The following is a 24,659-nucleotide window of genomic DNA, read 5'->3' as shown; positions in this document are numbered from 1 at the left end:
GGACTGTCACAAGGCTTTGGGTTGATGCTAGAGTGTCCGGGAGAGCATTTGTTGCAAAACACTCTGGAATATAGAGGGTCCCCATCCAGAAAATTCAAAATGTGATTTGGATAAATAAGTGGCCTGCCACTTTGGCTATGCTGAAATCAAGACCAAGATGGTCACAACTGATCCTACAGCAAAGGACTTTGGGGAAAAGAGGCACAAAGCTTGATCTCCTGAAGTTGAATGCAGGCTGCTGTGCATGATTGTTCAGGTTGTGTACTGAACAACCTTAGAGAATGGCTTTCCCATGATCTGTGGTGTCTATTCTTAACCTAAAAAACCAGATGGCATGGCCATGTCTATGTGCAAGATGGCATGGAAGATTTTCCATGGAGGATGTCCAGGACCTCCAATTTTAAAGCACTCTGGTTTGCACGATGAGGTAGTACTGAGCTTGCTGTGAGGGTGCTCAGTAATTTCAGAGACAAGCCATTATGCTGGAAAGGTCTTAGACTCAGGATGACAATGCAAAATGTCAGTGCTTACGTGTTTCAAGCTAAATGAGGAAGGGTTAGTTTTTGCAGAGCAAAACCCAAACAAAGAAAAGAACTCCACAGTCCTGTTGCCTCTGTCTGCTGACCTCTGGTGCTTACCTGCAGGGCCCCAGCTGTGGCAGACCATCCAGACCCAAGGGCACTTTCAGCTCCAGCTCCCACCGGGCAAGATGTGCAGTGCCGACTATGCGGGTTTGCTGCAGGCTTTTCAGGTCTTCATATTGGATGAGCTGACCGCCCGTGGCTTCTGCCAGATCCAGGTACTTGCCTGACCTTTCCCACAGTGAGGGCTCAGACTGAACTCAGGGTTACTGTGTCAGAGAACCTGAGGGCTCACATGAACCTGAGGGTTTGAGTTCAACCCTCACTATTTGATCAGTGTGCAAGCTGATACCCAGAAGTGGGAAGTAGTTTGGCCAAGGTTAATTACATAGCAGCAGAGGCAGAATCCATACCCATCTCATCATTGACCATTCTTTCTACATAAAGATCTCAAACATTTACTGAGCACTTAATATGGGCATCCTTTGGTATAAATTAGCTAATGCAGTGCACATAGGGACTTTATCTTTACTGCTATTGTGCAGATGAGGAAAATGAAGGCCAGAGAGCTAAAAGAATTGTTCCAGAGTCATACAAGCCGGAGAAGGTAGGGCCAGGCTGTCTGACTTGATCACAGAACTGTGACCACCATGTACTACCTCCACCATCCATAGAGAAAGAGCTTGGGAACATGGGTAGGAAGGCTAAAACCTCAGTGTACTCTGCACACCACAGTGTTAGATGTGTTTCTAGACAAACCTGAGAGGAGGCATTATGGATCCCTCCTGGAAGAAGAATATTGCATGCCACCTGGAAAGGCATCCTACCATATATAATAGTTTTTCAGCTGTGCAATATTCAATAGCTTTGGTTATTTGAAGCCATAAGTGTTTAGAGAAGGAATCTTTAAAGGTTACTCCTTAAAAAAAAATCATTTTTCTGCTTAAAGGTTGCTAAATCGGCCGGGCGCGGTGGCTCAAGCCTGTAATCCCAGCACTTTGGGAGGCCGAAGCGGGTGGATCACGAGGTTAAGAGATCGAGACCATCCTGGTCAACATGGTGAAACCCCGTCTCTACTAAAAATACAAAAAATTAGCTGGGCATGGTGGCACCTGCCTGTAATCCCAGCTGCTCAGAAGGCTGAGGCAGGAGAATTGCCTGAACCCAGGAGGCGGAGGTTGCGGTGAGCCGAGATCGCGCCATTGCACTCCAGCCTGGGTAACAAGAGCAAAACTCTGTCTCAAAAAAAAAAAAAAAAAAAAAAAAAAGGGTTGCTAAATCATCAGAGCAACTCAGTTTTGGGACCTCATGTTAAGAATTTTGGAGAACATTAGGGTTGAGTTCATGTAAATTATCTTAAAAAATAAGAGAATTTTAGAGAAGATACTTTTTTTTCTTTTTATTAACAAAACAATATGCTGCGGTTACTGATATTAAAAGAAACAGAGGCATGAATAGACTTGGTCTTTTTATTCAAGGAAATACACTCACAGTAACAGTGTCAGCGATGCCTATTAATTATTCGGTGCTGTGTGTGGTACCAGGCTAGAAGCTCTACGTTCCTTACATGTAATCATCACAGCACCCTGTTTGGTGGGTATCAGTAGCCCTCCATTTCCAAGGGAATTAACAAAAGACATCAGGTAAATAAGCTGTCCAAGATTTCTCATCCCTTAACAAGTCCAGGTCTGTGTAGACCATATTTATTCAGTCATTCATTCTTACATTTAACAAATATTTAAGTGCCTACTACAGGTTAGGCATGTACTTAGGCACTAAGGTAAATTATCGAAGGTAAATCAAGCCAATACTAGTTAAAGTGATCAGGACAGATTTTAATCAGAATATATTATACAGTGGGGAAAAGAGTTCAGCATGAACTGGACTCAACTTCAATTTGTAGAGAAGTGACTGGGCATTTGAAAAGGAGAATGAGGGGATAGGGAAGGGGTCAGCAGGGGTTCAGTAGAGTCAGGGAAGTGAAAAATTAACAATGCAAAAACCAGGAAAGGGAGCTAGTCCATGTGATGTGAAACCCATCTGGGTTTGCTAGCCGGTGCTATTGCAGCCTCCCACAGAGGCTAGAGACAGGTGCCCCATCTTCAAGTGTTTGCTGGAACAAATAATGAATTCTCTTGGCAGCCTTGAGTTTTCTAGGCAGGCATTTTAAGAGGAGCTAGGGTCATTCCAGGGGTGTGGCCTTGAACAGTTAGAAATAATATTAGTGCTTATTCAAGTCTTTTGAAGCCAGGCTGAGGTCTAGTAAGAGGGCTCAGAGGATCCCGGCTAGAATTTGCTTCATGACAGTCTTCAGGATGTAGCAGTGAATGAGATCACCTCTTTGTACTTTGGGGGAGATGACATTAAGCAAGTACCTATCAGGTAAGGGTAAGAGCTAAGAGGGGAAATAAAGCAGGTCGGGCCTTGGAGAGGGAAGACAGTGAGTTGAGAGGGGTTTTAGATAGAAATGTCAGGAAGGGGCCTCCAAGAGGTGCTGTTGGGAGGGATAGGAGTGAGGTAAAGCTGAGGACCTATGAGTTCTGGGGGAAAGGGACCCCTGCAGAGGAAATAGAAAGTCAGAGCTTCTGTGATGGGCACATAAAACTGAAGGGACCATTATGGGTAGGCACAGCAGAAGAGGGAACTGTGAGTTGGGGTGTGCATGTTGAGAATGGCTCAAGGCCTTGTTGGCTGTGGCCAGGATGGTGAATTTTACTCTGCATGTGATGGGAAATCACTGAAGTTGAGAAAGGATGCTGAGAGTTTTGCAGTTTTCTCCAGCCTGGGGCCAGGCAGAGTGTAGAACATGAGAAACAGCAGGAATCTTGACATGGTGGGGCCACAGAGCCCACAGGACTGGGTAGTAGGTGATATGTTGTGGGAAGATAGAAGTGTTGAGGATGATTAAGGTTTTAGCTGCAGGGAATGGCTGAAGACATATGTTTCCAACATGGGGAAATTAAACCTCATGCAGAAAGGAGTCAAATGTGCTGGAATCCAGGGGAATGGAGAGCTGAGGACCATGCTGAAGACAGAGATAGGGTCAGGAGGAAGCTGAGCAGGGACCTAGTCCTAAGGGCTTTCTAAACAAGATGTCAGGGTATGACCATGAGACAGAGAGCTTCTAAGGTCAAGGAGGAGAGGGCCCTATTCTTCAGAAGTAGGAGACAATACATAGACTTCCAAGTCAGGTGGATCTGGGTTCAAACCTCGGCTCCAGCACTCCTACCAGTGTGACCTGGGCCTTTCCCAGGCTTGGCAAGCCTCAGTCAATCATCTGTAAAACGGGGTTGGGAGAACCCACCTTGGAGGGTCAGGTTAAGTGAGACAACATACAGACCCAAAGCTTTTTCTCTTTACCCTCTTCTGAGAGCTACACAGTTCTGGGGTTAGTGGAGTTGTGAATCCCAGCTCTACCACCTACTGGCCGTGGGACCTTAGGCAGTTTCTCAGCCTCTCAGAGGCAAATTCTCCATCTGTAATGTGGGGTAATGAGAGTCTCAACTCTGTAGACTTGTTTTGGATATTAAACTAGCGAATATATTTCAAGCACTTCACACAGGGCCTGATGAATAAAACATGTTCAAAAGCCATGCCACAGTGCCTTCTGAGAATACTAAGCCCCTGGCACACAGCAGGATCTCATTAAATGACAACTATATGAACACTCACATTCACTTTCTCACCTTCACCGCGGGTGTGGCACACAGTAAGGTCTGGGAGCCAGGGCTGTTGGGATGGATGCCATGCTGACATTCAGCCTCTGTATGCATTGGCCGCCTGGGGCTGGCCTTCAGGGCACTGTCTGCATTCTGAAGAAGGTAGTTGAGGCCTTTTGTGGTGAAGCCTGAAGGCCAGGGCCACATCAACTCTGAATTACTCATTGGTGATGGAGTTAACTTTCTTTCTAGAACTTCTATTCACTCTCTAGGCACCCAAGCTTTTGATAAACTGACTTCCCTTTGGACTTTATATAAACTCTCTTGGAATGCTACCTTTTGCCATTATCTGAATGCATGTGTCCCCCCCGCCCAAAATTCATATCCAAACCATAATCCCCAAAATGATAGGCTTAGGCAACTTTATGTTAGGTCGTGAGGGTACTGCCCTCATGAATGGGGTCAGTGTCCTTATAAAAGAATAAAAAGGCTATATCCTTATAAGTGTATATCCTTTACTATAAAGAGGCTCCAAGAGATTTTTACCCATTCCACATGTGAGGACACAGTGAGAAGAGAGACATTTATGAAGAGAACCTTCACCAAACATGGCTGGCATCTTGATCTTGAACTTTACAGCCTCCAGAACTATGAGAAATAAAGTTGTGTTGTTTATAAGACACCCAGTCTGTGGTATTTTACTATAGTCATCCAAATGCACTAAGACATCCTTTAAAAGAGGCTGTCTTTGTGAAGAAGGAGAGATGAAGCTTGTGTTCAACCCTGGACCAAAGCTTGGCACTGTCCTTAGGGTAACAGGACTTGTAACCATCTGTCTTTCTCCCCAACCCTGAGGAGCCCGCAGTATATCACTCACAGACATTCAGTGGGCACAACTCAGTGACACTTAGGCTGGGAGGAGAGACCAAGCTGCATAACCAAAATTGAGGAGCTGGTGGATGCTATAGGGGTTCAGAGGTGTCCTGCTGAATACGTGTGTGGTAAAAACTTTCCGAGTTGGCTAAAGTTGTTTCGCCAGTGAAATATGGTGACTGGGCTTTGATGCGTGGAGCCCTGCTCTTCCTCCACTTACACCTGTATACACCATGTAACCAGGGCAGGTTATTTAACTTCTGTGAACCTTGTTTTCCTCAGGTGTGGAAAAGGGGGTTACTATTGCTTGACTCCCTGAAGTAGGGTTGGTGGAGGATTGAAGGAAGTAACATAAGCCAAGTTCTGGTTCCTGGTGTAGACCCAACAACACTAGCTTTCTACTCTGTGTTCTTGAGCTGATAGTATCTGTCTTCTTGTAGGTGAAGACTTTTGGCACTCCAGTTTCCATTCCTGTCTGCGACAACTCCTCTGTGCAGGTGGGATGTCTGACCAGGGAGCGTTTAGGAGTGAATGTTACATGGAAATCACGGCTTGAGGACATCCCAGTGGCCTCTCTTTCTGACTTATATGACATTGGTATGTTTTTCTGTTTTAGTACCTAGAAGAAGCTATGCAGCCTCTCTCAGTCTCGGTTTCCTCATCTGCCATGGAGCTAGTCTTCCTGTGAAGATTATGGGGAAAGCTAATTATTTTAAAATGTATAATAATCAATAGAGTTCTTGCCAGTCCTTTACTAGAGTTAAATAATGTCAACGAAGAGCTTGGTTCTGTCTCCTGAACGTCTTCTAATACTTCTCTTGGTTTTCTGCATGCGGAGAGGTGAAACAGAATGTGTGAAGGGGACAGCTGGGTGGGCTGGGAAAGTCTTTATTGTTTTTTAACTTATATCTTACCTGCTTCCAATTGTAAAACATTTCAGACCACTTTACACCATTTAGAATGGGGCAGTCATGATATGGGTAATTAACAGAGGAGAGGGAAAAGAAGAATGGATTTTATGATAGCTACCGTGGGCATGTGCCCTGTTCAGCTCTGAGCTTTCTGGTAGGGTAGGAAAGAGTCCATAGATTTCTGACCAGAGAATGGGATGCAACTCCATTCTCTCTTCTACCATCTATCCAGTGGCCAAACATCCGGGGTGGGATTGGCTGGAGTTTGCCCTCTGTTCCATGATGAAGAACTTCTGGAAAACGTTGCCAGGAAGGAGACTACATTCACTAGTCCTGTCATTCACTAGTTATGAGGGTAATAATCCTCTAAATGATAATTCAGAAGAATTATGAATTATCCTGCAGACCCAGCATTATGAATTAGGGATCCCCTTCCATCTTTCTCCAAAGAGATCCTGGATAACGTGTCTGTGTTTGGAGCTGCAAAAGCATGAGATGCTTATTTCAATGGTGAGGCAGCGAGACTGTGATTGGAGGCCATGGGCTGGCTCTGTAGTAGCCTGTTACAGCTGGAATGTTTGCTGTGTGCTGGGATCTGCCCCAGCTCCTGGCACGGTGCTCGCCTGCTTTCTTCCTAGGAACTACTTACCGTTTGACAGATGGAGGCCTCTTGGTGTTTGGCTAAACACTGAGGCAGACGGTCCCATTGCCTCTTCAAGTCCTTGCTTTCTTTTTGAGTGGCCACTTCACACACATTCGTTCCTAGGACCCTCACCAACTGCAAAGAGAGCCATTCCCAAGCCATTTTTCAGATGGGAACATTGAGGCTTAGAGGTGTTCAGTGCCTCAGTGAGGGTTGAGGTAGATGAGTGTCTGGATCTTGCACCTTAGACTAGTGACTGAAGACGTGGTCTTCTATGCCAGCGCAGGTTGCATTGGTGCCACAGAAGTGGCAGGAGCCAGGAGATCTGGGTTGGAGTCCCTACTTGTGCTTCTGACTCCTGGGTGACCTGGAGATGGTCCATCCTCTTCTCTGAGCCTCAGTTCCTCCCTCTTTAAAATGAGACATCACATGATGCCTATGTCTCTTTTCAGCCAGGACATTCTAGGCATCTCTGCCCCCTTGATCCTCCCTGGCCCTTGCAGAGAACAGTGGGGGTGACCCCTGCCTTATCCTGTGTCTTACAGAGAGAGCCATGGTGGGCAAGGATCTTCTTGGGCGCTTCACAGACCTGATCCAGAGTGGCTCATTTCAGCTTCATCTGGATTCGAAGTCATTCCCAGCAGACACCGCCATCCGCTTCCTTCAAGGGGACCACTTTGGCACCTCTCCCAGGACACGGTTTGGGTGCTTGGAGGGATTCTACCAAGTCTGGACAAGTGAGGCCAGTCAGGACCGACTAGGATGTGGTAGGTCCACTCTCTCCCTGGGTGTCGCCTGTGGAGCTGTGTGAGGCTCTGGGAAAGGCCACCTCAGCTCTGGAGAGAGGCTACATTCTGGGCTGAGAATCATCCATTCAGTTAATGAGCAAAAGTTTTCAATCATCCACTGTGCATGGGCATATAGTCTCCATCTGTTAGGTGGCATGGCGGAAGGAGGGGCCCCGTGTTTGCAGTTATTCTTTCTGTTAGTTATGAATAATCTTGGAGCCTGAGCCTGAGCTGCCCTGTCATTGTGAGGAAGGCCGATGTCCACTTGTATCCTGGGTACACATTTCCCAGTCTGGCTGTGGCAGTATGTAACTCACCACGATTTCCAAATGGCCATTCATCCGCCCAGGGCTTTAAAACTCAGGGAAAGTGGTTCCTGATGGAAGTTCACTTGGGTTGCTCTTGCCTCTCCTGTAAGTAGTTTGGGGGCCGTTTTAATGGGAATGTGTATTAGTTTCCTCTTGCTACTATTGCAAATGACCAAAAATTTTGTGGCAGAAAACAATATAGATGTAGTATCTTACAGTTCTGTAGGTTTCAATTACAACATGGGTGTCACTGGGCTAAAACCGAGCAGTTGGCAGGGCCCGCACGCTTCCTGGAGGCCCCTGGGGAAGTCTGTTTCCTCACCTTTTCCACTTTCTAGAGCTTGTCCGCATTTCTTAACTGGTGACTTCCTTTCTTGCTCATCAAACCAGCAGTGTTGCAGCTCTCTGACCCCTCTTCCCTGATCACAGCTCTCCTCACTCTTTCACCTCCAAGGACCTTAGAGTTACACACAGCTGCATGGTTCAGGATGCTTCCCTTATTTTGAGGTCAGCCAATTAGCAACCTTAGTTCCATCTGCACCAGTAATTTCCCTTTGCCACGTAACCTAGCATATTCACAGGCTCTGAGGATGGGGACATGGATGTCTTTGGGGGGTCTTTGTCATGTCTACCACTGAAGATTCAAAGGTCTCCTGATGAGAAGCCTTCCTCCTGCATGGAGTGAGATAGACATTTTTATGAAGCTAAAGAAAGAAGATGTTTCTCAGTTATTGTTATCAATTATTTATATTGGTTGCAACACAAAAGCCAAATGCCCTTTCCTTTTCTGACATCTGTGCCAAATTCTGAACTCCACATTGGATTTAAGATGCAGCTAAATCCTAACACAGAAAACGGCAAGACAACCACTTCCCACTAGCATTTATGGAGAATTCTACAGTTCAAATGCACCTGCATAAACATTTAACTCTCACAATAGCCCCTGGTGGCAGGGGTTATTTGACAAAGAAGCTTAGGTTCAGATTAAATGAGATTGGGCATCTGTTGTGCTTGGAGTGGGGCGACTCACAGGAGGGACTCTAGCTCACCTGATTGATTAATAGAGGATGAGTAAGCCCAGGTCCTCTGGGATCAGAGACCGTGATCTTTCTTTCCATTCCATCAGAGCTGCCCGAACCAAGAGGACAAGAAAAAGAGCAGGAGTGGATGGTGCCACTCCAGCGTGGGTGAAACAGGGTTGCAGAGAGGCAGAGTCACGTAGAGAGCACCTGCCCCTGTGTTCACAGACTTTATCATGAAGAGCCCTTGGCTTCAATGCCAGTTGCTGAACTAGCAGGGGTGTACGTGTGTGTGATGTGTATATGAGTGTGTGAGCACATGTGCATACATGTATGTGTGTAGTGTGTGTATATGTGTGTGATGTACATATGTGTGTGTGAGTGGGTTTGTTTTTGTCTGTATACATGTGTATGATGTGTCTATGTGTGTATGCCCATGTGTGTGCATGCATATGTGTATGCTGTGTGTGTGCGTGTTGGGAGTGGGGCTGCAGGAGCCTGCTTTCATAGCTGCCTCAGGTGATATACCATGGGATCTGGAATTAGCCCCAGGAGACTCCCTGGCTTCAGGGGTGCCCTCTGTACCCAGTGATGGAGGTAAAGGAAAGGCAGAGAATCTGTGTTGACTCTGTGTCCTCAAGGAAGTTCTGTCCACTCGGTATCTTCCTTTCCACTTCCACCCCCTCTCACCGGTAAAATAAAGGGGCTGGCCTAGAAACCTGGCCCCAAGTTTCCTTCTAGGAAGCTCAGTTATTAGTACCTATCAACAAGGGGATGAGAAGGGCTACTCAGCTCAACTTTGCCTGAAGGAGAAAGAGTGGGGTCTGGGAATCAGCAGCTGGCATCAGGGCATGGGGCTTCTGAGGGCCTTTGTGGGAGCCACAGGATGGGGCGTGGGGAAGAGACTGCATGGGAGACCTTGCCCAGGACACTCTTGCTCTGGAACAGGACTCAGCAAACCTCTCCTGTAAGGGCCAGATGGCGATGTTTTAGGTCTCTGTCTCAGTGACTCAACTCAGCCGTTATAGGGAGAAACATGGCTGTGCTCCAGTAAAACTTTATTTACCAAAGCAGAAGGTGAGCTGAATTTGGCTCCTGGGCTGCTGTTTGCCAGTCCTGCTCTAGATAAACCTACACTCTGTCTTCCAACTGCTGCAGCCTCTAAGTGATTCACAAAGACTTGTCAACCACACCACACAGCCCCATCCCCTTACTCCAAAGGGTTAGAAAGATCCAGAATGGAAGTCTCAAAAGCAGTACCAAAAGCCCTGAATTTTCTTCAGCATCAGTTCTAGTACCTATCCCTTACTGAGTTTCTGATATGTGTGTGGCCTTACTAGCATTTTTCTGTCCAGAGACTCAGGTGTTATTGATCCCATCTCATGCACAAGGAAATGAGGGGCCTATAGTGCTACACAGCATCAGGAAACTGCTCCGTGAAGTCCGGTGGACCCGGGTTCGAGTCCTGACTCCAACACTTTCTCATTGTGGATCCTGGAGGAAGTCCATTATTCTCATAGGCATCTTCTGAAAAATAGGGATAATAATACCCACTGCATGGGGTAATACCTATTGTTGTTTAGATAGCATGAAATAATCAATGCAGAACACAACACTTAGCAAACTCTTGGCAAATGGTTTTGTTGTGAAAATTGGCAGTGCTGAGCTCTAAATCCAGCTCTGTCTGCCTCCAAGTTCTTTGTTCTGTCCTCTGCATCACATGTCCTCCCTTTTCAACAAGGAGGTTCTTGGTGAAATCACACCCTCTGACTCCTGTGTCTATTCTTATTGGTAGTTTTCCCTCTAAAACACATCTGGGACACAGCTGTGATATTACAAGGCAGAGCATTGTCCTGTGGCAATAAAGCAGATTTTTCTGTGTCATCCTGAGGGAGGGCTAATCAGGATGGCCCCCTCAGAGGGCTGTGACTCAGAGGGCCAGTGGGAAAGTCCGTCCCCTGTGACTCATGTAGACACAGCAGCCTTGATCCAGGGAACTGGTGGCTTCCAGGGAGCAGAGACCTTGTTTGCAGCCCTGATGGGGTCGGTTTTGTTCACTCTCTTGCCTCAAGGCCAGCCATGTGGGTTCTCCTTGAAACTACCTGCTGGCAGCCTTCAGAGCAGGTTAGTTTATTAAGGAGAATACCTGAGAAATTTTCTATAGTTTTCATATTCCATTCTGGATGACATTGACTTTCACTCATTCACTATAATTTACTCTAGTAGAGCTGGTTTCCTACGGATTTTTTTCCTGAGCCAATTATTCCTGCCTTCTCTCTTCCCTTCCCTTCCCTTTCCCCTTCCCTTTCTCTTCTTTCCTGTCATCCATCCAAACTTACAAAATGTTATGTGCCATGTTATACACTCAGGGAAGCAAAACACAAAGTTCCACTCTCAAGGAACTCACAGCCTGGCTAGGGAGAGGTCAGTGAATATTCAGCTGGATCACCCCAGGAAGAAGCCTGTTGTATCCCAGCCAGGGTGGTCAGAGCAGGTGTGCTGGGGTAGCAAATGCTGGCAGAAGTCTTGAAAGGTGAGGAGGAATCACTGCTCAGACAAGAGCAGACAGAAGGTGGTGCGTGTTTGTGAACGTGTGTGTGTGTGTGTGTGTGTGTGTGTGTGTACTCATGCTGAGGGTGCTACAGTGATGAAGAACATTCCAGAAATATAGATCGGTATGAACGCAGGGAGTCATGAGGCTGCTGACTTTTTGGAAATAGTGCTCATGATTTGTACAGCTAGGGAACAAGGTGTGTGGGGAACGTGACAGGAGGTGGAGCCAGAGCAGATGGACAGGGACAGGCCAGGGGAGGTCTTGGAGCACAGCAAGGGGAGTGGGCTGGAGATGGGACCACAGAGGGTTTTAAGTTGGAGAGTGAGAGGACCACGTGTTTCCTCACAGATGTTTTTCTTCAGCAGAAATGCGGCTGTCACTGTTGAGGGGTTTGTGGACAAGGGTTGGCAGGAGGAGTGGCCTGACTCTAAAGCTTTGTGAAACTCTTAAACTCAAATAGGTATAAGTCTCTCATTTTATTAGGCTGGTGCAAAAGTAATTATGGTTTTTGCAATGTTTTTAAAATTTAAAAATTTGTTTTTAAAAAAAATCACAAAAACCACAATTACTTTTGCACCAGCCTAATACAAAGGAGGGATCTGAGGCTGAAAGATTTTTTAGTGATTTTGGGGGATTTAACCGGGGTTCAGCACCTACTGGTGGCGGTGGACCCAATGGTCTTGAGAAAGCCTTCTCATCTGAGGGAAGGTTAACAATAAGGCGACAGTAAGCTAATAAAACGAGACAGTTATACCTATTTCTGACTTGAAAATGCACTCTTTTGGGTGGAAAAGACTTGACGTCAGAGATAGAGAGAACTGGTAGGAGGAAAGAGCGCGTACATTCCCTGAGCATAGACAGGAGGCTGGGACTGTGGGATTTGCAGCAGAAGTTAAGTCCCAGCTCTCTCATTTCTGCTAGTTGCCTGCACATCGGCATTTGGAGGCCGGGCAATACAGCCTGGTTGAAATGCTTTTGTTTTCCTTCAGTGATGAATTTGGAGGCCACTTGAAAAAAGTAGTCACAGTTCCGGGGTGGAAGTGCTAGAGATAATCATCACCAACTTGACTCATAGAAGTAATGAAACTCCACTCTCTGAGGGAGGATATTAATTGCTCAGCATGGACCAAAACACATGGTGTTCAGTTTCCAAGATGTGGCTCGAGTTTCTAATTTACTCAGCAATGCCAAGTACATACGCAGACCAGAGACAGCATTGCTACATCAACACTGGCTCCATCTCCACACATCCCACTCACTGGTGCTGACTTCTCTGCTAGAGGGAGGTGACTGGATTGGTGGAAGGAACAAAGACTTTGGTTTGGAGATGAATGAATGGGGCTCAAATCTCACCTCTGTCACCTCACTGCTTGGCTGACCATGACCTTGAACCTCAGTTTTCTCTAGTCTGATACGAAGATAACTTCCTTATAGGGCTGTGAGAAGAACACATTAAACATCTGCTACTGTGCTTGGCATATTCTACAATTTTACTTTCCCATTGCCCTTTGCTGAAAGGCATACTAGGAAGTCATGCATGGATATCTGAGGCTCAGCTTTCTCAACTGAAATGGGGATAAAATACTTTCCATCAGAGTGATGTATTAATGTACATAACAGGGCAATAGAGTAAGTGCTCCCAATAGTGGGCAGGATTTTAGCTTCCACCTTTTACTGGATAAAAGCTCACTTCTTCTGGAAGGTATTTGGCAAACTCTCAAGAACACAACACTGAACCAAGAAAAAAAGCAAAACAACCTCTGTCCCCATCCCCTCCTCTGAGCCATCAAAATCAGTAGCCAAGTTCATGTACTTTCCCCAGAGCAGAACTCCTCAGACCTTAACTTAGAGTTCTTATGAGAACCCTACTGAGAGCTCTAATTCTAGTTGGCTTTCTGTTTTCCCAGCCGATATCATATTAGAAGAGGAAATGAGAAGGGATGGGAAATGTTCGAATCAGAGAGACAGAAAGTGCTGAGAATGGGTAGATTAATTGGGTACCATAGGGAGGGATTAGGGTGAGGTGACTGAGGCATCCAGATGCAAAATTTAAGGAGGCTCTCAGGGTCACACTTGGCATTTCTGGGTCAATGAAAAGCCCAGCATCAGTGAGAGCCACGTTGAATCCTGTGACCATGTACCTCACTTCCCTCACTCAAGTCCCATATTAGAGCAATACTACTAATGACCCAGCGGCCAGGTACAGTGGCTCACGCCTGTAATCCCAGCACTTTGGGAAGCTGAATTGGGCAGATCACCTGAGGTCAGGAGTTCAAGATCAGCCTGGCCAACATGATGAAACCCTGTCTCTACTAAAAATACAAAAATTAGCCAGACACGGTGGTGCACAGGAGGCTGAGACAGGAAAATCACTTGAACCTGGGAGGCAGATGTTGCCGTGAACTGAGGTTGTGCCATTGCACTCTAGCCTGGGTGACAACAGTGAAACTCTGTCACAAAAAAAAAAGACCGAGCAATAGGGAGAGAGACCACGGGAGTCAAGTGGGGAGGGGCTGAATGTTGGGAATGCCTCATAGAGAGGGAACCCTGTTTGGACAGAGTGGGTGTTGAGGTCAGCTATAAGGAAGGACTTCCTCAAGTGTAAAAATGATTATCATTTGTTGAGTGCATATGTGAGTCTGGCATTATGATAGCTACTTTTATATACATTATCAGTATGCTCCAATAAGATTGTATTATTAATCCCCATCTTGCAGAGGAGAAAGTGGAGCCTCAGAAAGGTCCAAAAGTACAAGGTACACGGGGCAGCGGGACTTCATCCAATCTGTAAGATACCAAAATGCGCCCTTCCACCCCTCTATTCCAGCAGGCCCTTAACTTTGGGAAGCATTCCCATGGCAACCTGTGGATGGGCTCTCATCTTTCAAATTGTTCTCCAACTTCATCTCATGCTATTCATTCTTTGCAGACTTAAGCGCTAGGTTAGTACCAAGCTTTGTTTGCTTTTGTCTTTCCATTGCTTGAATGATCCAAACTCATTTTTACCTCAGGGTTTTTGCACTTGTTTACTCTGCCTGGAATTCCCTTCTCTTAGATATTTGCCTGGGCTACCCCTCATCATTCAAGGCTGAAGCATCACGTCTTTCAGGGGCCTTTTCTCACCAACATGCCCTTCTCCCCTGCTTTATTTTACCCATATCTGAAATTCCTGTCTGACTCTCTCATCTACAAGTGTGTCACTTCCAGGACAGCAGGAAGCTCACCCAACTTTTTCACAGCTGCTTTCCTGCTTCTTAGAGTCTGACACACAGTAGGTTCTCAATGGACGTTTGTTAAATGAATGAGCTCTTGAACTGCTTTGAGGATTTCCTGTACCCTGTGTGTTTTGGGATTGTAACTGTGAAGCATGTGTCTTGATCTTTCATATCTTTTCTCCATTTGTTTTTTCTAGTTAAGTGTCCTGAGGGAAGCTATTCCCAAGATGAGCAATGCATTCTTTGTCCTGTTGGATTCTACCAAGAACAGGCAGGGAGCTTGGCCTGTGTCCCATGTCCTATGGGCAGAACAACCATTTCTGCGGGAGCTTTCAGCCAGACTCACTGTAAGTTCTGTGGGGTGCTTCTTTCAAAGAGAAGCCCTGCAGTGAAATGGACTGCAACAAGATTTCCCAATCACTGCACTATTGACATTTTGAGACAGATAAATCTTTGTTCAGGGATGGCCTGTGGCTGGTAGGGTATTTAGTAGCATCACTAGCTCTTCGATGCCAGTAGCACCCCTCCCTGAGTTGTGACAGCCAGACGTGTCTCCAGACATTGCCAAATGCCACTTGGGTGCAAGTTGCAGAGAGGGCAAAATTGCTCACCTGGGAGAACTATTGGGTACACAACATAATAATCAAAGGGGCCGCCATCTTTGAATACTTGCCACTGCCAGGCTATGGGCCAGGCGTTTTACCTGTGTTGCCTCATTCAATACTCCCAGTACATCTTCCAATATCATTTGCCCAACTTTTACAGATAAGAAAGCTAAGACTCCAGGAAAGGAAACTTAGTCAAAGTCACTCAGCTAATTGATGATGTAACTGCTCTTTGATCTTGGTTTTATCTGATTCTGAAACTTCTGATTTTTGTAAGTCAACTTTATCAGATTGAAAAATGGAAGATATTTTCCACCTACAGTCATTACCTCAGTGTAGCTTGTCTTCCTTTTCTGCCTGCCACATGAATTTGCCAGGACTGTATGTACCTGTGGCCTTCCCATAGGTCATGTGATTTCACTCGACCTACTTACTTCATAGTCCCCTGGGTATTGTTGGGTTTTTCCGAGAAGGACACATAAGTTGCCTTGTTGTGCATCTCTTGTGTTGGTCTGGAACAGTGTCAATATAAGAGAACCTGTTGTGCTTACAATCTAAATAGTTTCTAGAATTTTTAAAACAAGTTATCAGAAAAGACCAAGATACTTTCTTTGATCAGGGCAGTTTCCTGGTCAGGAAAGCAGTAGTAATAGAATGGTAATTCCAGTAAAATGAAAGTAAAAGGAAATTTATAGGCTGCGGGTTTGACATTCTTCCTGGAATAGGAAGAATGAAATTTCCTTCACTAGGAGAACAGAGTGACCTGGACATCTGAGCATCACCCTGTTTGTACACAGCGACTCGAGTACTTGTAGTTTGAGATGACTTGAAGTGCTTTCAACATACCAGAGAAGCAATTTCTTAAAAGAAGATGAACATAGTGTGCTAAGCCTGTTTATGGTGGGGATATGATAAAAATGGCAGGGAAGAGAGAACGCAGGTTGAGGTTTAATCACTGCTCTCCCTTCTTAGCGGTGCTGTGACCTAGGCCAAGCCACTTTCCTCTTCTGAATGTCAGCTCCCCCATGTATCAGATGGAGCCAATAATACTTCACTCACAGGGTGGTAATAAAGAGTGTCTTAGTTCAGGCTGCTATTGCAAATTATCCTACACTGGGTTGCCTAAACACCAAATTTATCTCACACAGTTCTACAGGTTGGAAGTCTGAGGTCCGGGTGCCCATATGATTGGGTTCTTGTTGAAGGCTCTCTTCCTGGTTATGTCCTCACATGGCCTTTGCTTATTATATGCACAGAGAAAGAGAGAGAAAAATCTCCTATCCTCCTCTTTCTAATAAGGAAATTAACCACATCATCGGGGCTGTACACTCATGGCCTCATCTAAACCTAATTAATTTCCAAAGGCCTCACCTCCAAATACCATCACATTGGGGATTAGAGCTTCAATATATAAATTTTGTAGGGGAGGGACATAAACAATCTGTAGCAAAGTGGAATAAACATCAACAGTAAGCATTTATTCTCCACCCATTTTGAGGGTGAGCATTGATTGCATTTTCATGTAGTAGTAGAGGGTGGTGTTGAATCATTGCCATCCTTCCAGATATTATCCCTGAGTAGTGAAATAGATTTTAGTGAATGGTTCTCTATGATCAAGGTTGGAGTCTGTGCTAAGGATCTGTTCAGACCTAAGAAACTTCTCTATGACTCATTAACTCCAATGTTCTGCCTGTTGAATTATCTGGTCTTTGTTCTTAGATGAAATTATACCAAAGAGAAACACAGGGCACGGGGCAGGAGAGTCTGCCAAGTTTTAAATGATGCCAGGAGATTACAATATTTCCCTCATTTCCTTTTGGTGTTAGGATGGCTTTTAGAATCCCAACTCCTCTATATAGTTCAGGTCTATATTATTGATCTTACTTATACTTTTCTCCTACACTTTGTAACTTAGCTGGTCCACTGGACCATGTTTGAGGTTCTGCTTTTTCTTATTTGTTTCTTTGTTTATTGACATATTAATTCTTGTATATCATGCATGGCATGCAAAGTGTCCAATTAAAAAAAGAGCCTTTGTAACTTCCCAGAAAAAAAGGCTGTTATTAGTCAATGGTGAATCATGTAACCAATAGTCTGGAAATATAGAAACTCAGTTGTTATGAAATCTCTGGGCATAAAAGATTATGTTTCACCTACTTCCCGGACCTGAAGAACCAAATGAAGGTATTCCCTTTTAATATCATTCATCCAACATGTATTGAGTTCCTGCTTTGTGCCAAAAATGTACTGGGTATGTATTAAATAAAACAAGTAGTGCCCGCTTTGGCAGCACATATACAAAAATTGGAAGGATGCAGAGAAGATTAGCACGGCCCCTGCGCAAGGATGACATGCACATTCGTGAAGTGTTCCACATTTAAAAAAATAAATAAAACAAGTAATGATACAGTCCCTGTCCTGAAGGAGTTTAGAGTCTAACAGGGAAAAGAAACTTGTAAGTATATCCATGAGATGTAATGAATAGTATAATGGAGGTACAGGTTAGGTACTGTTATAGCAGCTTGTGAGAGGTCTTGAAGGACAAGGTGAGATTGGCTAGGGGGCCTGGTGCAGAGGACTTCTAGGAAGAAGAAATAGCTTGAACATGGGTATAGAGAGGGGTATTCATCCATGGATTTGACTAATATTTATTGATTTTGAGAAGAAGCTTGTTTTGTGGGTCAGACACTGAGTGAGGGATTTGGATACAATAATGAGCAAAGCATACCTGGTCTCTGCCTTTCAGAACATCTATCTAGTGGGTGACTGGCAGTCATCAATCATTCATTCACATGGAAAAATGGGAATTGTACCAGCATGCCCTGCTATGAAGGAGAGGTATAGGTCCCTGGGATAGTGCATAACATTTGGGTCTGACTGAGCTGGGACGTCCAGAGATGTCTTAGTCCATTTGGGCTGCTATAACAAAATACCATAAACTGGGTGGCTTATAAATAGCAGGAATTTATTTCTCACAGTTCTGGAGGCTGGGAAGTCTAAGATCAAGGTGCCAACAGATATGGTGTCTGATAATGGTATCAAAGATGGCACCTTCTCACCGTGCCCTCACATAGCGGGAGTCTTTGAAAGGGTACAGATCTCATTCAGGAGCACTCCACTCTCATGATCTAGTCGCCTCCCAAAGGCACCACCTGCTAATACCATCACACTGGGCACTGGGTTTCCACATGTCAATTTTGGCAGTGACACCCAAACATTCAAACCGTAGCAGGAAGGCTTTCCTGAGACAATGGGAATTTCCTGAGACAATGAAAACAGGTGAGTGATGGAGAGTTTGTGCCACAAACACTGGGAGAGCTGTGGGCCAGGAGAGGGCTCAGATGAGCCAAGCCTGTGTTGGAGCAAATGGCATCAGAGAGGTTGGTGTGCTCAGGGCATGGAACGAGGCAGGTGGTGTGGGAAGCATGGGGTGTGTGTGCAGAACTTAAGAGTGGTGGCGGCCAGGTCAAGGGCCTTATTGGTCAGAGCAGTGGGGACACTGAAGAGTTTTAAGCTAGAATGTCTGAGTTAGATGTGTGACTTGGACACCTTGTCAATGACCCAGAGCCTAGGAGTAGGAGTGGGGCAATTCCAGAGGCCCATCGTTGACAACCTTGTCAATCTATTGGTTCTAGGTGTCACTGACTGTCAGAGGAACGAAGCAGGCCTGCAATGTGACCAGAACGGCCAGTACCGAGCCAGCCAAAGGGACAAGGGCAGTGGAAAGGCCTTCTGTGTGGACAGCGAGGGGCAGAGGCTGCCGGGGGAAACAGAGGCCCCACTTGAGGACTCACAGTGTCTGAGTAGGTGCTGGAGGTGAAATCAGTTGCGGTTCCTGGGGAGTGGGAAGTGGTCTCAAAGGCTTTATAGAAAGGGAGAGAAACCAGAGGTACATTTGTCTCCAACTTTTATTTTAATCTGTGTAGAAATTGGAAGAACCGTTGCATGAACAAATACCCATCACCTAGATCCAAAAATTGTTAACATTTCACTCTCTTTTATTTGAATCATTTGGTATGTAAATTCCAGATATCAGGAACCCTTACTTCTAAGTACTTCAGCATGCACAAGAGGTGAAGTTTCATATGAAAAGATCTGTGGAGGCCTCCATTCTTCTAGGCAGCTTGCCTTTACTAATCTAGCCAGCACTTCTTCCTCAGTAGGACACTGTAGAGCAGCAGTCCCCAATCTTTTCGGTATCAAGGATCAGTTTTCTTTAAGACAATTTTCCCACAGACTAGGGGTATTGGGTGGGGATGGTTTCAGGATGATTCAAGCACATGACGTCTATTGTGCCTTTTATTTCTATTATTATTGCATTGTAATATATAATGAAATAATTATACAACTCACCATAATGTAGAATCAGTGAGAGCCCTGAGCTTTTTTCACTGCAACTAGATGGTCCCATCTGGGGGTGGTAGGAGACAGTGACAGATGACCAGGCATGAGACTCTCAAAGGAGTGCACAACCTGGATCCCTCGCATGCACGGTTCACAATAGGAGTTGTGCTCCTGTGAGAGTCTAATGCTGCCACCGATCTGGCAGGAGGCGGAGCTCAGGTGGTAATGTTCACTCTCCTCATGCTCACCTCCTGCTGTGGGGCCCATTTCTTAACAGGCCATGGACTGGTACCGGTCTATGGCTCAGGGGTTGGAAACTCCTGTTATAGAAGACTTGTGTGCCAGGCCTTGTTCCGTATTTTTGTTTTAAATTATACTTTAAGTTCTGGTGTACATGTGCAGATCTTGCAGGATTGTTACATAGGCATACACAAGCCATGATGGTTTGCTGCCTCCACCCCTCCCTTCACCTACATTAGGTATTTCTCCTAATGTTATTCCTCTCCAACCCCTGCTATCGCTCCCCTAGCCCCCCACTCCCCAATAGACGTGTATGATGTTCCCCTCTCTGTGTCCATGTGTTCTCATCATTCAACACCCACTTATGAGTGAGAACATGCGGTGTTTGGTTTTCTGTTCTTGTGTCAGTTTGCTGAGAATAATGGCTTCCAGATTCATCCATGTCCCTGCAAAGGACATGATCTTGTCCTTTTTTTGTCTGCATGGTATTTCATGGTGTATATGTGCCACATTTTCTTTATCCAGTCTATGTTTGATGGGCATATGGGTTGGTTCCAAGTCTTTGCTGTTGTAAACAGTAATGCAATGAACATATGTGTGCATGTGTCTTTATAATAGAATGATTTATAATCCTTTGGGTATATACCCAGTAATGGGATTGCTGGGGCAAATGGTATTTCTAGTTCTAGATCCATATCTTTATCGCTGGGTGATCTAGACCAAGTTGCTCGATCCTTCTGATCCTCAGTCTCCCAGTGGCTTTCAGTCTATTTCCTGAGAATCGACATCACCTATAATGTCAACAAATATATATTGAGCTCTACCCTGTGCCACATACAGTTCCTCAGTGAGCTACTGGGTGGAAAAGTCCCAGGTGAACCATCAGATATTGTACAGTACATGGTGTGATGGGAACCAGAGGAGCAAAAGGGAACAGTATGTCCTGTGGGACCAGAACTAGTTTAATCCCAGTGGTGCCTTTACTGGCTGTGTAGTCTTAGGCAAGTCACTCACCTGCAGCAGTTTCTTCGTCCATAGCATGGAGGCATCAGTTTCAACCCTTGTAAGGGTGTTGAGTGCCTTAGCGATGGAATACCTACCAGCGGTAATAAATGTCTCAGAATAAGAAGGCTCAGAAACAGTATTTGCCGTGTTTCCCCATCTGCTGAACTTGGAGGGAGGCTGAAACAGTCTGCAAGATCCCTTAATCCTGACATCTTCTCAGTCTTTACGACTCTGTTCCACCCTTCCCTGGAACCACCTGCCTCTGCTTGAGGTCTTGTGGTTGACCTTTGCACACTTAACAAGCCAAAGCAAGTTAGTCTCTTAGTATTTCTGCGTAAGAAAAGGGTGTAACATACATGGGCTTACTGTATGCCAGACGTTTTATGTGTTTATCACATTTGCATCCAGGGCAGTCCTAAAAGGTAAATATTATTACCAATATTTTAGCTGAGGAAACAGAGGCAAAGAATGTATAAACACTTCTCTTGCTTCCATAGTTAGGATGGAATATGCCTAGAATTTGAATCGGTGTATGTCGAACTACCCAGCCTTTGTGTTCTTCATTCCGCCAATCTGTTTCCACTTAGATTCATCTGCTTCCTCAATAAACACATCCTCACACACACATATATACACGCATAGCCTACCTGGCCTCCAGGGAAGCAGGTACAGCTCATGGCATAAAGCATCAGTGAAAATCTAAGTGAAAATTTTTTCATTTTATAATTCTCAGGGCAATCATTTCCCTTCTCTAGTGAAGAGCTAACGAGTGAATGTATGCGTGTGTGTGTGTGTGCGTGTGTATGCGTGTGTGTGCGTGCGTGTGCGTGTGTGCATGTGTATGCGTGTGCACGTGTCCATGTGTGCGTGCGTGTGTGTGCGTGTGTGCGTGTGCGTGTGTGTATGCATGTGCGTGTGTGCGTGTGCATGTGTATGTGTGTGTATGTGTGCGTGTGTGTGTGTGTGCGTGTGTGTGCGTGCGTGTGTGTGTGCATATGCTTGTGTGTGCGTGTGTGTGTGTGCATGTGCGTGTGTGTGCGTGTGTGTATGTGAGTGCGTGCGTGTGTGTGCTTGCGTGTGCGTGTGTATGCGTGTGCGCGCGTGTGTGCTTGCGTGTGCGTGTGCGCGTGTGTATGTGTGCGTGTGTGTGCATGTGTGTGTATGTGTGTGCGTGTGTGTGCTTGCGTGTGCGTGTGTGTGCTTGTGTGTGTGCTTGCGTGTGCGTGTGTGTGCGTGTGTGTGTGCATGTGTGTATGCGTGTGTGTGTGTGTGTTCTTGAATAAACTGCAAATCCAATGAAAGTCTTACTTTTTCCCCAATATCCCTCCACTTGGGCAGAAGTAACAGGGGAGGTACAGCTGGCAAGTACTTTGAGAGATCAGTTAGGCAGATACTTGACAAATGAGAGACTGTGTCCTTAGAGGGGGAGCAACTTGCCCAGTGGCCCAAGTGATCACTGCCCGTCCTGGCATTTTTGTCTAAGTGCTCTGAGCTCTCTTTGCATCTTTGTCAATGGCTCGGCCTTGAGGATTGTCTACTGAAGTCTGTAGGGCATTTCATGGTGTATTCTGCCCAGTGTTCAGGGCAGAAAGAACAGTTTAATCAGTGTCACCAGAAGTACTCAGGAGTTACAGCTCAGCTTGACAACTTTGATGATGCCTCCCTGAGGCACTGGATTCTGAATAGCCTCCAGATAGAGCTTCAGCATCTTTGGCTTCTTATGCAAAGCTCTGAGCTTATGTTTCCCTTTCTGGATATGCCTGGGGATTTCTATGTTAATAAGCTAGGACCTCACAGGCATGTCAACTGTCTTTTCTCAGAATTGCCTTTGAGAGGAACTTTCTCTGGGAGTAGAATTTTCTCTCTCTCTCTCTCTCTCTCTCTCTCTCTCTCTATATATATATATATATAGAGAGAGAGAGAGAGAGAGAGATAAAATTAATGGTATGTGGTAACCACTCAGTTAGGGTTAGGATAAGTCCCTCTGAACCCTGTAGAACACCTTGCCTAAGTCTCAGGGCTTGTAAAATTGACCACAGGAATGGAGGTGGTAGAAGAATCCCCTTCCCGGAAGACCTTTAGGAAATGGTTTCAAAGAATCCCAGACAACTGGAGCAATTCGTTCATTCTGTCAATGAGTATCTGTGATCCTGGAATAGAACAAGAAATAAGACACAATTCTAGCCCCAAAGGAACGTATGGTCTAATTAGGTTAGGGCCCAGAGGGGAGGCTGGGATACTGCAAATGGTGCTTCATCCCCAGAGCAATGCAGAACCACTCAAGAGTTTTAAAAGGCTTTGCATAAGCAGAATCCCCTTTTAAATAACTGCACTAGAAGCATCATAGAAAAACTGTTGGACTGGAGCAAGAAGATGTGTGAGGCATGTATGGCAGTGCCATGTCAGCAACAGCAGAGGCCTGAACAAAGGAGGTGGCAAGAGGGCTGGAGAAGGAGCAAATTCCTCTCAGGTAGGTACCTGTTTGGGGAGGTATAAGTCCCTTGCTTAAGGACCTAGCCTCAAGGACAAAAGCCTTAACAATTTTACTCCTGATTTTTTTTTTTTTTTAATGAATGAGAGCTTCTTAAGTTGTCCAGGTTGGCCTTGAACTCATAGCCTCGCCTCCTCAAGCACAACTCCTCAGGACAACTGGCCGGGGCCACCGCGGCTCCTGTGCTCCTGATTTTTTAATGATTGCCATTCTAACTGGCTTGGAATGCAGCAAACCACCATGGCACATGTATACCTATGTAACAAACCTGCATGATCTGCAAATCTACAAATATATATATATTTTGTATATATAAATATATTTTATATTTTATATATATATATTATATATAATCTCTCTCTCACAGATACTCATTGACAGAATGAACGAATTGCTCCAGTTGTCTGGGATTCTTTGAAACCATTTCCTAAAGGTCTTCCGGGAAGGGGATTCTTCCACCACCTCCATTCCTGTGGTCAATTTTACAAGCCCTGAGACTTAGGCAAGGTGTTCTACAGGGGTCAGAGGGACTTATCCTAACCCTAACTGAGTGGTCACCACATACCATTCCCTGCTATATTATTTAATCCTCACTACCAGGAAACTGAAACTCTCAGAGGTTGCAAGGTGTCTAGGGACACAGAGCTGGTGGTGGCATCAGGAGTTGAGCTGAGGGCTCACTTCACAGTTGGTGCCTCTCCCCGACTGCCTGCTGCCCCTCTCTGAAATCTCTCCTGCTGCAGCTTCCTGGCGCTCTTTTTGATCTTCTATTTCCTTTGATTACTTGCAGAGTTAGTAGAAATATTTCCACCTTGCTCACTGGAAATATTTCCAGTTCATCCTCCCTTTAACTTTAGATTCATTTTCCTAATTCTGATCTTTGTCGACCTATGCTGAAGACTTCATATACCACATCAAGTGCCATCATAATGTTCTCTCTAGGTTTCCTGGTGTCCTGATGATGTTGTTAGTCATTCATTTGCCTGTCCTTCCTTCCCTGATATCCTCCCTCCCTCTCTCTATCCATTCAATACGCAGGAAAGTGGTCTCTCTGTTACAATCCTGGGTAGTGATCAGAATATTGTCTTTGCCTTGGAAGGAGACAGGGACCTAAGTATCCACAATATACTATGCAAAACTTATGGAATATTAATATATGCTGTGCTTTAATGATAACCTTTTATGCTTTCCTTAAGACATTTATACATAGCTGCTAAGTATAAATTGGATATATGGGAAATTATACCAACAGAATGTATAAATCTGCAAACTGGCTCTGTTGGCATAATTCATCAGCAAATTGGTTCATGGATTGTTTCTGTTCTGCTTGGCCGTGAGATTCTTCACAGAATGCTGAAATGTGAAGATCTCTATCACCAAGGTGTCCCTTTTCTGAAAACCAGCAGATTCTCTAACTGAAGTG

The 24,659-nt window shown here is 45.3% G+C and overlaps 1 protein-coding gene and 1 non-coding gene across 6 annotated transcripts in view; both read left to right on the top strand.

Moving 5' to 3' along the window:
- Positions 1-24,659, top strand: part of TG (thyroglobulin) — a 275,822-nt gene that overhangs the window by 39,934 nt on the left and 211,229 nt on the right. For 3 of the 5 annotated variants that reach the window (XM_078353142.1, XM_035277468.3, XM_078353141.1), the window contains 5 exons: positions 645-799; positions 5,554-5,710; positions 7,213-7,434; positions 14,749-14,898; positions 18,792-18,959. In XM_078353142.1, coding sequence (XP_078209268.1) covers positions 645-799; positions 5,554-5,710; positions 7,213-7,434; positions 14,749-14,898; positions 18,792-18,959 — 852 coding nt within the window. The remainder of the gene's footprint in view (positions 1-644; positions 800-5,553; positions 5,711-7,212; positions 7,435-14,748; positions 14,899-18,791; positions 18,960-24,659) is intronic. The other 2 variants (XM_035277469.3, XM_035277467.3) reach the window with 2 other exon arrangements.
- Positions 17,431-17,537, top strand: LOC118148648 (U6 spliceosomal RNA). The gene has a single exon (XR_004735569.1). It is a non-coding gene; the product is annotated as a U6 spliceosomal RNA (small nuclear RNA).

This window comes from Callithrix jacchus, chromosome 16 (genome assembly GCF_049354715.1).
Source record: "Callithrix jacchus isolate 240 chromosome 16, calJac240_pri, whole genome shotgun sequence".
NCBI lineage: Eukaryota > Metazoa > Chordata > Mammalia > Primates > Cebidae > Callithrix > Callithrix jacchus.
The sequence above is the reverse complement of the archived record's forward strand: the minus strand, read 5'-3'. Positions and strand labels throughout refer to the sequence as shown.